We start from the raw sequence: 11943 nt of genomic DNA on the forward strand, positions 1-11943 counted from the left end.
AACAATTGTATTAAACATTTCTACATAAATTAGAAGAGGGAAAACAAAAGCTTAAGACATCTTAATAAAAGTGAAAAGCAAAAATGAAGTTCTTTGGTTGTGGCAAATTTCGTGAACATTTAAAGGTGCATTATGGCTCAAAATATTGCAAAAAAACCTGTAATGTAACCTATAATCTAAATGTCTTTGCATTTATTACATCCTAAACCACAATGACGTTAAATGTTTAATCAAAAATACCACTTTGTTTATTACATAGTGTTAACTGACGTAAACCATTTTACAAACTGGTCAAGTGCATGCAATACAGTTCTTGAAACTTTCTGTAAAACTACTAAGCAGAGTTCCCACACAGACATTTTTAAGACAATTTCGGGATTTTGACATGAAAGTTGTAGGAGCACAGAATGATGTACGAGAACATACTTCTGATAAGAGATATACTGTATCTTGTCAGAAAGTAACCTCAAATTTAAATTCTAAAGTGGACTGAAAACCAATGTTAACAGTATTGTAAACACCAAGATTGAAGCAAGACAGCTTATGAGGAAAACGTGCAAGTTTCTCTCCTCCCTCTGAACAATCCGTCCTGATCACTGGGGAAGTCGTCTCACTGACCTGGTGGTATTTGTGGACAGGTTCCTCTGAGTCATGGCTGCAAGCAGACGGAGTACATGAACCTTTTCCACATCTAAAAACTTAATATCATCTGCATAAGGTATGAGTCCAGCTGTATTGGCATTGACTGAAATACATATTTGCTAACTTGTACCTCTCTTTCTGCTGCTCACCTGAGAAGTTGAGCTCGTAGCTGAACCTGCTGGTGGCAAATGTCATAATGCCTGACTGGTTCAGCTGGTACTGGAGTTCAATGTCTGGACTGGAAACACTGCATTGACGATAACTCTGCATGACACCATAAACAAGGTACAGTTTTACTGCTTAGTAGCAATTGTTTGTCTTCTAACAGCGTTTGCCTTCTCATATTAATAAAAAGAGATGCTCCGTCTTACTTTGGAATAATCTTTCCAAATACCATCCATATCTTGGAACTGCCAGCGGGCATTTGTACCTGAGCTGAAGAAGATAAGATAGAAGTCGGAATAATAGAGCATAAGTGGAAGCATCATATAGATATTGTTATATTCATTTATGTAAGGACTAAGTTACTCCAAAGGAAGTTGGTCATGAACTTTTCAGAATAAAAGACATGTTTAAAAGGTGCACTGCTTTACCTGTTGTTTTTCTGAACTCCGTTGTCCGGACTCCGCCTCACGCTTCTTCTTGTCCCAATATTATTATTAATTTGGCACATTCCTGCAATTAATAATGGTTTTCAGAGGTTTCTTGAATTAAATAGTGGATTATTGAGGATAAATTGTGTATATTACTTGCAAAATCCAGTTTGTATGAAAAGTTTCTGACACTGAAGAGGATCTGGCCCTGTGGGTTCAGCTCGTATTGCTTCTCAATGGCGGCGCTATCAAGCGAACATATCTGCAAACAATTATGAATCATAATAAGTAAATGTTGCTACATTTAGATTGGATAATCATAAACTACAAGTAAAAAGTTTGTTGCCCTGTTGTAGACAAGGCAACAAAAGGAAAGTATTTATCATAGAACCACTGCTAATTACTCTGAACCCAGGGTGGTGGCAGCATCATGCTGTGGAAGAAGTCAAGCTCTTCATTCAATATGTAATCTGTGTCAAAACTTAAAATTTTATGCTCACAGAAGACTTCAAATGAATCTGTCTGAACTTTAATCGTGTTAGAAGGACAAACGGGAACAGTTTTCAGTCTACGTTCCTGAAATTTCAGGAAAACGTGTTTCTGCAAAAGATTGTTTCTTCAAGGCTGAATACAACCACAAGCTTCCATCTTCAAAGTTTTATATTCATAAAAAAAAAATCTAAACGCTATTTTGTTTTGATCTATTCAGTAAAAATTTCAACACACATTGAAACGTAAATATGACATGTAACAAAATAACCACCAGATGTCCCTGTTGAGTCTCCCCAGTCATTGCAGAAGGGTTAATATGACACTCAAAGGTTAAGGATGAAATGAAAGCATGTTAAAATATTACAATGTTCAAAGTTGATATATAAGAAGCTGCACTTACATGTGCCTGGTATTCTGTCCATTGTCCTTCATCTCCCATAAACTCCCACTTGAAGCTGGGATTGTATGACTGGGATTGTGAAGCCAGAGGCAGGAATGAAGCAGAGCTAATGCTGCAGGGACATAAAGTGAAGCGTTTTGTAAAATTATTATTCTGAGAGAACCTAGAATGTTTTGCTTCGTTTACATGGGCATGACTGAACTCAGGTTGACAAATCTTACCTTGCGGGGCTTGAGGTGAATTTCGGCCGTCTGCGCACGTTTCTGCGTAAGCCTGTAGTAACGTTGGTTTGGGTCATGGCTGCAAATTTAAACACCTTCAGTTACATCTAACTGCATACATACAATGTTTACCTGCTTGTAGAACTATCTCTCAGTTACTTGTCAAAGCCACATACTGGAAAAATCCAGTGAGTATCCAGTCGAACCAATGCTGAACGGAATAACTCCCTGAGGATTCTGACTGAAATGAGTCTCGATGTCTTTGCTGGTGATGGATGATGATGACATGTTGGAGCTCTGAGGGGGTGAGGAAGATGAAAAATGTTCAGCTTTGTTCACAATAATACTGGAGTTCGCCTTTTCTCCTCAAGGTGACAAGAACGAAAACAAAATTCTTTCTGCACAGGAAATGTTATACTCCACAAGAACTCAAGATCACAGTTACTGGAAAGTCTCATATGCCCTTTCTACTTCGGACTATTTATGATAGTCCGACTCCTCATGCATGATCCAAGAAAGACAAAGTGTCAGGACCTTGAGAGAGAGAACACATTTCTTTACCTGTGATCCATATTCACACCACAGACTGTCGTCTCTGAAGTACCATCCGATGTCCTCTTCTTGACCCTCAGGGACAAAGCTCAGTCTCTGCACACTCAGTGTTGGGTTATCAGTCTTCAACTCATCAAAGTCTATAAAAACTTTCCTGTGGATTCACAAAAAATGCGCTATGGTATATTTTATGTGGTTTCTGTAGAAGCCAATTTTACACAGAGCGTAAAAATACAAACCCTAGCCTTGTGTTGATGCTGATCCCCTTTGCTCCAGCCTGGCAGTAGTGAGTCTCGATCACATGATCATTGTCAATTTTCAGCCACTGATTCTCGTTCAAAAGTTGCCACTGATAATGATTGTCAGTCACTGACAAACACAGAAATTTTGACTGTATTACATTTCACTGTAATCTTGCAACACCCAGCTATTGGGAAAGAAGTGAAATCATTCTGCTTTGTACAATTTTAAGAGACTTTAATTTATAAACTTCTGGTAAAGGTCCTGTGAATCATAACAGACAAATACCAACTTCTTAATGCTCAAAACTGATTCAGATTCAACATAAGCTGAGACAAATAAGACACTAAAAAGACAGGATTTGGAAAGCTTACGCACAAAAGTGACTTAAGATGACAAAATAAACGACATGAATCGACCCACTTACTTGTGCTAAAATCCTTCTGCTACGCTATCATTTCGCAGACATAAATAGTTTCACTTTCGTTTCTTTGAAAGGGAGAGGGAGAGGAAGCTCCAGTTGCTGTTTACAAGTCAAATCTGTTAATAGTGACTGTGGACTCTTTGGACTTCAGCCATATGGGTGTAGCTACATATGGTTTAAAGGCAACTGTCAACTATAATAAGTAAAGTAGACTAACTTCAGAAATAAATTAGAGTAGATTTTCCCATTAGATTTGTCAGATTAAAAGGAAATTTTGAAAATAACCATTAAGCAGATAACTAACTAACTAGCATCAAATCATAATAATTAATAGAAATGAAAGCTTTAAAACATGGGTTTGTTTGGGATTTAGATATATAATGTGTTTTACTTAGTCATGGAGTTACTGGAATAAATGAAGTTTTTAATAACATTTTAATTTATTGAATAAAACTCCTTTTTTTCTGCTTGAATCAACGACAGGTGACCCGAATGCAAAAATAAGCTTAGAAAATGTATTTTATGTGTTTTCACATGTAAAGGTCTTGTAAATCACAGATCAAATGCAGCCCATAACTACAAATAAATAAAATGTTCTTTGGCTCTTTCAGATAATTCTGATTCTATCTTAGTGACACTCGGGTCACTGAGGACAGGATGCCGCCATATTTGGTGTTTTCCATTTTATAGAAACAAAATCTGTTTAAATGTGATCAAAAGTTATATTTTTAAGCAAACAACCCAAATGTGACCAACAACAAGGAGTCATTAAATTATATGTGTAATCAGACTATAACTAGGACTCTGATGGAGTCTCATTTAGTCAATAGAGGATTTACAAAAATTGGTGGAAAAATTCCTCATTCTTAAAATAAACAAAAAGAGACAGAAATTTGAAGCTTTTATTTATTTCAGTTTCTATTAAAAGAGATTGACCAGAGGCTTTTCTCAGATCAGCACCAGGTTGAAAACATGAAAGAAAGACAGAATTTAATATTAATATTTTTCTTGCATCCAGGGAATCTGTCAGTGTATTTTGCATAGACAGATTCTAAAATCACATTCAATGTCCTCTAATTTAACCAAGATTTTTTGGTTTCCTGAAAAAACTATGGTTGATTTCGGTACTCTGCAAAAAATAAGACACCAGCCCCTGAGATTCAAAGATCAAAAATTCAAACATCAACTGCAAATTACAACTTGCATTGTTTTAGTGCAAGATTCTCAGGCAGGATTCATGTATTCACTTGTAAACCTCACTGATATTTCATAGTATCAGGCCATAATTTATGTAAACATCATTAAATGTTTTACTGGAGAACTATCCCTGGTATAACTGGAAAACAAACACCCTAAATGAATGCACTAGGACAGTATTGCACAATTGTTGGGTTTCTGAACAGTAGCTCCATCTTTATTCTTCACACCAGCACTCGTCTGATCTTGCGTTTACTTTTGTTTGTTTGGTTGATCTGAATCATGGCTGGAATGAAAAATATTTATGTTAAAAAGCTTTTAATTGCTTTGATTGACAAGATGAAATGACCCTCTAATTAAGACTTATTATGCTGAATTCTCAGCAATCCTAACCTCCAAAATCCAGCTTGTAGGGCTGTCCGTTTATTTTGAACTTCAAGGTGTCTGTGGGGTTTAGCTGGTACTTGCTCTCGATGTCATCACTGTTTATGGAGCATTCAGACGAAGTGCCTGTCTGTTGAAACAAACTAGCACGTTGGAGTTAAACTGGAAAACAAAGTCTCTGAGATCAAATTGAACCACATGCTCTGCTGACCCTGCGTTTGAAGTTATGCCAGTTTCCACTGTGTCCTTCAAACTGCCACTGAGGTTTGGTGCCCACAGAAAGGTTCTTGAACGATGTGGCTAGATGAGCGGCTCTGTAATGAAATCAAACTTTGGACTTACAGCATTTAAAAGACATGTTTATGGCTGTTAGTGCTAGCATAGTGTTAGTGGACCATAAAAGCAAAAATGGCTACATTAGCTTAGTGTAAAAGAAATTAGGACAACCTAAAACATCCTGTGCATATTTGAACATGAAAATAAAAATTCAATTAAATAGTGTTTCAAAAATAAATTAGTGAGTTATAATTGGGACACCCAAATGACACTTGACACATGACACTAACAATGTCTAAAATTACACATTGGTATTTTATATGACATGCATTTCATAACAATGACATTCTTCTGCATTTTCAAAGAGTGTTTCCCTGTTTAAATATCCAACATTTTCAGTCTGAGGCTTTTCGACAGAAAGATTTTTGCTCTGATTGGTGTTAAAGTCAATCTATCTACAACCAGACAGATATGTTGATGTTTATGCTTTAGGGGTCAAGTTTCAATAATTTCAAGTTCAGTTTCCTAAAACTTTGCTCGTCAGTTGAAAGACTGATTGGAGGAACTTATTCTCAAAGTACAGGTTGTTTTCAGAGTTTATGTTCACAAACAAACAATAACAACCCACAGTTCCAGTTGTAGGCAAGTAATTCTATCACCTACTATAACCTATTTTAGTAATTATGCAATAAAGTGATGTTCACGAATAGTGCTGTGCTGTGGACTGTGGAGTTTTATAGATTTTGAGCATGCTACCGGAAAAACTTGTAAACAAATTATAAGTTGTTTACTTTAGAGAAGATTAAGTGTTTATTTCCATTCTATCATTGAACCAGATCCAAACTTACCCTGCGTTTCCTTGTTGCTGTCTGAACACAGGTCGTCGTGTGACCTTCCTATTTTTCTTTTTTCCCACCTGCTGCATTTCTGTCAAAAGTCAGAAACGAGTCAGAGAAGTTACAGTGAAGCATGTAATGAATGTGCTGCATCTGGTCGGAGTCGTGCGGTTAAAGAATCCGTCATATGAATCGGTGTGAGTGTAAGTCACCTGGAAACTTAATTTGAAAAGTTTCCCCACCAGACGTGAAAGCAAAAGAGCTTTTCGGGTTGCTCTGAAACTTCCTCTCTATGTCGGAGCTTTTTACCGGACCCGGATTGCCTTTCGAGTCCTGCCCACAACAAAGCAAACATGACAAATAAGTCATCACTCAAACCTACCGTATGCGGTTTAAACAAGAATATAGATGCAGAAGCCCTCACCTTGTCTCCATACTTCCTCCACTTCTTTCTTAAGGTGCAGTACCAGTCCCACACAGTGTTGCCATCATCCAGCCGCCTCACCTTCAAGTTCTTTCCATAGATTCGTATTTTGTTGAAATCTATACAAACCGCCCTGCAGGACAGTGACCTCACTCTCACCTTGTTGATATTTATTTTCACTTTGTAACAATTTAATACAGTTTTAAGATTTAAATAAAGGAAGATAAATATAGATATATATATATATATATGATTAAACATTTACCCATATGGTGTGTTGTATATTTTGATGCTTTTAGTGTGGGGCAGAGAATACTGAGCCTCAATAATATAATCATTTTCAACATCCTTCCAGCCCTTTCCATCATTTATCTGCCACTGATAGGGTCGACCATCAGTAAGTTGGGGATCTGGTTGAAAAACAAACATACATTTAATTTGAATGTGGTAAGCAACTAATGTTAAACAAAATAAACAAGATTTTTTTTTAAAGAGAATCGGTGACATAGACCACTGGAGCTACTTGAACAACATGATGCAATAGCAAGAATAAATCAAAGTTAATAGCTTCTTACTGCTTGCTGCTGATTGGTCTTCGGACCTGGCACACTGCCCAGATGATCTCCTTCCTCCCAAACTGTGACTGAGTTTGCAGCTTGACCCGTAGCGGCAGCTTCCTTTTAGAAAATACTTGCACACATGCAGGTAAGAGCAGCTGGCCCCATTCTTACAACCGCCACGGTTGTAATATTTGCAGGGTTGCTTTGTGTAAACCTGAAAAAGGGAAAGAATGATTCAAGAAAAAGAGAGAAGCTTTGGTTTGGATAAGTTGTTTCCTAAGTTTATGTGTGTTTGTGTTTGGAAACTAACCTGTCTGTCATCCTCTGAATCTGACTCCTGCTCACTCTCCGACTCAAAGTCTGACTCATCGCTGACTTCTGAATCACTTCCAGAAAAAGTTTCCTCGTCAGACTCTGAAAAATATTTCACTTAAGTATCAGGTTAAGCCAGGATAAGCCATCCTTTTCATGATCATCATCATATGGTTAACTTTGGGAAACAGGCATTTCAAAATCATTGCACAGGTTTCTTGTTTGTTAAACGGTCCAATAAATATGAGATCTCACAATTTGTCACGTTACAAACAATAAATGTTATTGGAAATTTACGTCCCAACAAAAAGTAGGGCAGAGCCATTAAGCAAAAGAAAACAGAAAGTTTTTGTCAAAATTACATAAAAATTAAAAGTAATACATGCTTCTTCACTAATTTCCTTTAGAGGTTCCCCTAGTAATTGAACCTCTATAGTTTTTTTTGTTTGTGGTTATTCAATAAGTAAACAAACAAAGCATTCATACATGTAGTCTGCCCCCTGCTGGTCAACTCGTGGAGTCGTTTTAGTTTCACTTCTCTGCTCGTCAGGAAACCAAAGTCCAGATTTACTTAGCTTTAATAATGTAGGCCTATGTTAAATCAGGGAAGCACAAAAGTCTCAACCATTAACTGCAACTACAAGAACTTTATAGATGTTTTTTGTTCAGTGCTTTTTAAAAGCTCCAACTTGTCAAACTGCAATCAGTAGCTGGTACGACACGTCACTGAGACTTTAAACGTCTTTTTTTCTAATACTTACTAATTCATCACATATAACACACTTTTGTTGTTTGTATTTAAGTATATATTTAGAAAAAATGACATTATTTCACAATAACTATCGGCGCTAAATAAAGAAAGAAAAAAAAACGGAATATAAAAATACAATATATAACACACAGTATTGCAATTTATTCTAGGTTTTGTATTTTTGTTTTTTTCAATCGTATTTACGCCAGTAGAGATCAGAGAGAAAGCCAGCTCACCATAAGCAGACGCCATCGGCGGGTTATAATAAAAATACTTTCGTTTTAGTCCTAAGCGCAAAGCTGGGCCTCTGCAGGAAACAGAAACCACTCCCAGGACTGGCACTGAACTGGCCCAACAGTCCAAGTTATAAAAACATTGCAATCAAAATCGAAACAACAGTTTTAATTTTCTTAAGAAGAAAATGTGAACAATCAGGGAACAATGTGACCGTCTCCTGCAGTGATTTGGTATGTGAGTAACAATCAGTCGTCCACAGTTGCATTCAAGTAAGAACAGCTTGCGGACGTTTGTGACTCAAGTAGATAGTTAGACTGAAAAGTAGTGGAGTCTCAAGGAACTAATCATGACATACGGTTTAATTTTTTTGAGACCTAAAATGGCATTAAATGAAATAAGAATGCTTTTTTTTGTCAGTTGTGTGACAACCTGGACGATAGATGGCGACATAGAGATGGCTCTGCTGGCTTTTTAAACTCACGAAGAAGAAAGTAGGGACCTTTGGAAGTAGGAGCGACCGTTAACCACTACCAAGGACGCTTCGTTGGTAAATGTTTCTGTAAAGCAGAATGGACATAACTGCACAGCCAGACCACGCCTACACCAACACAATGTGTGACGGGATTATCCCGACGGAGTTCACTTATAAAAGTAAGAGACGACGGTTTAACTATGCTAGGAGTTAGCTTCGGAGCAACCTAGCAAGGCTACTACATAGTGAAGTATTAAAATTAGGCTTGAGTATTTATTGAAGCGACTGCAACTTATTTCAGACGTTTTAGTCTGGTCTTTAGCCACATTTTAGACAGGATGACCAAAGTCTTTATGAACTAAAGTAATATTAAAATAATTTATGCTAGCTTTAGATAGTAAATTGTAAATAGCAAGGCGAAGATTCAGTGCAGACTTCCTTAAATTCAAATTGAACTTTAATTCTTGTATTGTGGGTCTTCATTTTGCACTGAGAAGCGTGTAGGAACCCCGTCAGTATCTAACCCTTGTCATCCTGTTTTTACTTTTTCAGTGAGCAACAAAGAAATAGAGAACTTTGTGAAGTTGCGGGTCTCAAACAGTTACCTGTTCTCTGGACTGAGAAACAGTTCCAAGTGGGCGTGGAGGTATGTGTGGCTTCAAAACCATCCCTAACACCCAGTTCTACAATCAATACATATAATGTACTTTCATCAAAAGTATTTTAGAAAATTTTGATGAAACTACAATTGAAAGTTCACTCTCGTCCTTAAAGGTTTCCAAAAATAATTAGTCTTACCTGCTGTTTACAAAACAAACTGTAGACTCCACACTGTTACTAATTATTACATGACAATAAAATCAACATGGAAAGTCAATGTTTGAAAAACTAAGTACACCCCAACATGTAGTATCGTTTTGAACTGTCCTGTGAAACAGGAACTACTTTTTCAACTGCTTCTGTTTAGGACACTTATTAAAACAACTAGATTGCTATCTGTCGGTAATCCAGAGAAATAATATCATTTTCAGGGCCATCCTGAAACATATGGGCTTGCATCACAGGATGACTCATCGGCAAGCCTCTAAAAAATTTGAAAACCTGAAGAAGAGATACAAGGTACAGATTTGGTTGCCTTAGTTGAGTTAAAAGTTTTACCATTTTACTCTTTTTACTATTTTGTTTCACTTCTCCTCAGGAGTTAAAGAATCCTCCAGCAGGAGTCAAAGTGGTGCCTCAGTCATGGCCTTTCTTTTCCCTGATGGATGATGCCATGGAGGGTCGACTGCAGAGTTCAGCCCCTATCCTCAAAGCCCTTCCTAATAACAGCAACGTTAGTGATTTCTTAATAGCACCCACACGCAAAAGGAGAAAGGTTCCCAACATGGCGGTGTCTTCTGCAGTAGATGAGGCAGCAGGTATTGCAGAGATCGAGGTTCAGGTGTATGGAGATCAGCTGGAGACTGCTGCGACAGAGCCTGCAGAAAGTGAGGAGGCAAACGGTTCCATTCCGGAGGTGGATATCAGCATGAACTGCGAGCCACAAGAGCGAAAGAGCGAACAGCTGCTTATGCAAAGAGAGAAACTGTATCAGGATGTAGCCGTTTTGGACCGAGAACGGGCGCTGATGGAGAGGGAGAGGGCGGCAACGGACAGGGAAAGGGCTGTGATGGAAAGAGAGAGAGCAGTGATGGAGAGGGAACGGGCTGTGATGGAGAGGGAGAAGCTGATGCTGGAGAAGGACAGAGACGCTCTGCGCAGCGAGAGGTTGGCTCTGGAAAAGGAAAAAGCAAAGTGGCAGAGACTTCTGGTGCAAAACGAAAGAACAGAGGAGAACACGGAAGAAGACATCAAGGTGATGAACTCTGATGCGGTGGATAAAAGAGAGAGAGTTCTTTCTTTATTGGAAAAATTGGCAGAGAACATTTAAAAAAATCAGTACAATGACAAGTTTGCACTACCTTAACCTTTGGAGGAAAAACTACAGTGCCTTGCAGAAGTGTTTATACCTGTTGCATTATTTTTCATTTTGTCAATTTAAAACTAAAAACTTCATAGCATTTCAATGGTAACTTTATGTAACAGACCAACAGAAAATAGTGGATTAATCAGTCTCCCAGTTGCAAAAGTTTTTTTCAGATTTTTATTTGTAAAACATTTAGAAAGCCAGGTATCATTTACCATAGTACTTTATGTTGGTTTGTCACATAAAATCCCAGTGAAACATGTTGAATTTGGGTTTTAGAATGTGAAATTCAAGGGGTTATAATTAGAGGTGTGCCGATCGATCGGCCACTGATCATAATCGATGAAAAAGTGTATGATCGATGATCGCCGATCACAATCTCTTGTTGCCGATCACCAAAACCGATCACATTTATCTCACTTCTGAGCCTGCGGGTCCAGCTGTTCTCCTCTTTACTTCACGCTGCGCAACAAATCCTGTCGTGTGGAACTGTGCTCTTAGGACATTTGGATTTAGGAGCTCGGGATTGTTTATTTTGATGCATTTGACTTTGAATGAATGTTTTCCTCTTTGACATTATTTGATAATAAGTGTTATGAGATTTATTTGATCCATGCATAATTTAGGGTACAGAGAACCTTATTGTTAAATATTATTTAACTGGTTGCAGGTTTTCAGTTGTCATTTTGACTGAGTAGCTGCTGTATTGTGCCTGTAAGGATGTTGCATGTTTACGTTAATTAGATAATATTTTAATATTCGGCCTTATGGGTGATCGGTATTGGAATCGGCAGCAAAAAACCTGATCAGAGCATCCCTAGTTATAATACTTAAGCAAAGCACTTGAATAAAATTGCACCGCACATGATTGTATACAATTCCTCTAATGGATATTTGCTATCCTGCATATTGTTCCAAATGTGGATGTTTTGCAAAGAATGCAGATATATTTATGGTCATATAT

The 11943-nt window shown here is 37.6% G+C and overlaps 3 protein-coding genes across 3 annotated transcripts; 1 reads left to right on the forward strand and 2 right to left on the reverse strand.

Annotated features, from left to right (window-relative positions):
- Nucleotides 1-51: 51 nt before the first annotated feature.
- On the reverse strand, nucleotides 52-3631 carry si:ch211-244b2.3 (uncharacterized protein LOC557230 homolog). Its single transcript, XM_055054864.1, has 11 exons — nucleotides 3568-3631; nucleotides 3140-3269; nucleotides 2910-3054; nucleotides 2525-2645; nucleotides 2349-2427; nucleotides 2128-2239; nucleotides 1392-1497; nucleotides 1236-1317; nucleotides 1014-1077; nucleotides 792-906; nucleotides 52-655 (listed from the first exon to the last, which is right to left on the reverse strand). Coding segments are annotated over exons 1-11 (1017 nt in total). The 5' UTR covers nucleotides 3569-3631; the 3' UTR covers nucleotides 52-593.
- Nucleotides 3632-4456: 825 nt separating this feature from the next.
- Nucleotides 4457-8631, reverse strand: si:ch211-244b2.4 (uncharacterized protein LOC541512 homolog). The gene is made up of 10 exons (XM_055054803.1): nucleotides 8541-8631; nucleotides 7552-7655; nucleotides 7257-7455; nucleotides 6947-7091; nucleotides 6682-6814; nucleotides 6470-6590; nucleotides 6270-6348; nucleotides 5357-5459; nucleotides 5155-5275; nucleotides 4457-5047 (listed from the first exon to the last, which is right to left on the reverse strand). The coding sequence occupies exons 1-10, from the start codon at nucleotides 8554-8556 to the stop codon at nucleotides 4986-4988; spliced, it is 1083 nt and encodes a 360-aa protein (XP_054910778.1). The 5' UTR covers nucleotides 8557-8631; the 3' UTR covers nucleotides 4457-4985.
- Nucleotides 8632-9046: 415 nt separating this feature from the next.
- Nucleotides 9047-11939, forward strand: si:dkeyp-38g8.5 (uncharacterized protein LOC568385 homolog). The gene is made up of 4 exons (XM_055054669.1): nucleotides 9047-9192; nucleotides 9566-9659; nucleotides 10045-10132; nucleotides 10212-11939. Exons 1-4 carry the CDS (start codon nucleotides 9111-9113, stop codon nucleotides 10941-10943), a joined length of 996 nt encoding a protein of 331 aa, XP_054910644.1. The 5' UTR covers nucleotides 9047-9110; the 3' UTR covers nucleotides 10944-11939.
- Nucleotides 11940-11943: the final 4 nt, after the last annotated feature.

The sequence above is a fragment of the Poeciliopsis prolifica genome, unplaced genomic scaffold (assembly GCF_027474105.1).
Source record: "Poeciliopsis prolifica strain line A6 unplaced genomic scaffold, Auburn_PproV2 SCAFFOLD040, whole genome shotgun sequence".
In the NCBI taxonomy this organism is placed as follows: Eukaryota; Metazoa; Chordata; class Actinopteri; order Cyprinodontiformes; family Poeciliidae; genus Poeciliopsis; species Poeciliopsis prolifica.

Excerpts from the sequence above, each read along its gene's own strand:
- si:dkeyp-38g8.5 (XM_055054669.1), top strand. The coding sequence starts at position 9,111 with ATGGACATAACTGCACAGCCAGACCACGCCTACACCAACACAATGTGT. Across the intron at positions 9,193-9,565 it reads GACGGAGTTCACTTATAAAA|TGAGCAACAAAGAAATAGAG; the intron begins GTAAGAGACGAC and ends TTACTTTTTCAG. Across the intron at positions 9,660-10,044 it reads AGTTCCAAGTGGGCGTGGAG|GGCCATCCTGAAACATATGG; the intron begins GTATGTGTGGCT and ends TATCATTTTCAG.
- si:ch211-244b2.4 (XM_055054803.1), bottom strand. Across the intron at positions 7,456-7,551 it reads ATTCAGAGGATGACAGACAG|GTTTACACAAAGCAACCCTG; the intron begins GTTAGTTTCCAA and ends TCCCTTTTTCAG. Across the intron at positions 5,460-6,269 it reads CAGCAACAAGGAAACGCAGG|AGCCGCTCATCTAGCCACAT; the intron begins GTAAGTTTGGAT and ends ATTTCATTACAG.
- si:ch211-244b2.3 (XM_055054864.1), bottom strand. Across the intron at positions 2,646-2,909 it reads GGTGTGAATATGGATCACAG|AGCTCCAACATGTCATCATC; the intron begins GTAAAGAAATGT and ends TCACCCCCTCAG. Across the intron at positions 907-1,013 it reads TTTGGAAAGATTATTCCAAA|AGTTATCGTCAATGCAGTGT; the intron begins GTAAGACGGAGC and ends GGTGTCATGCAG.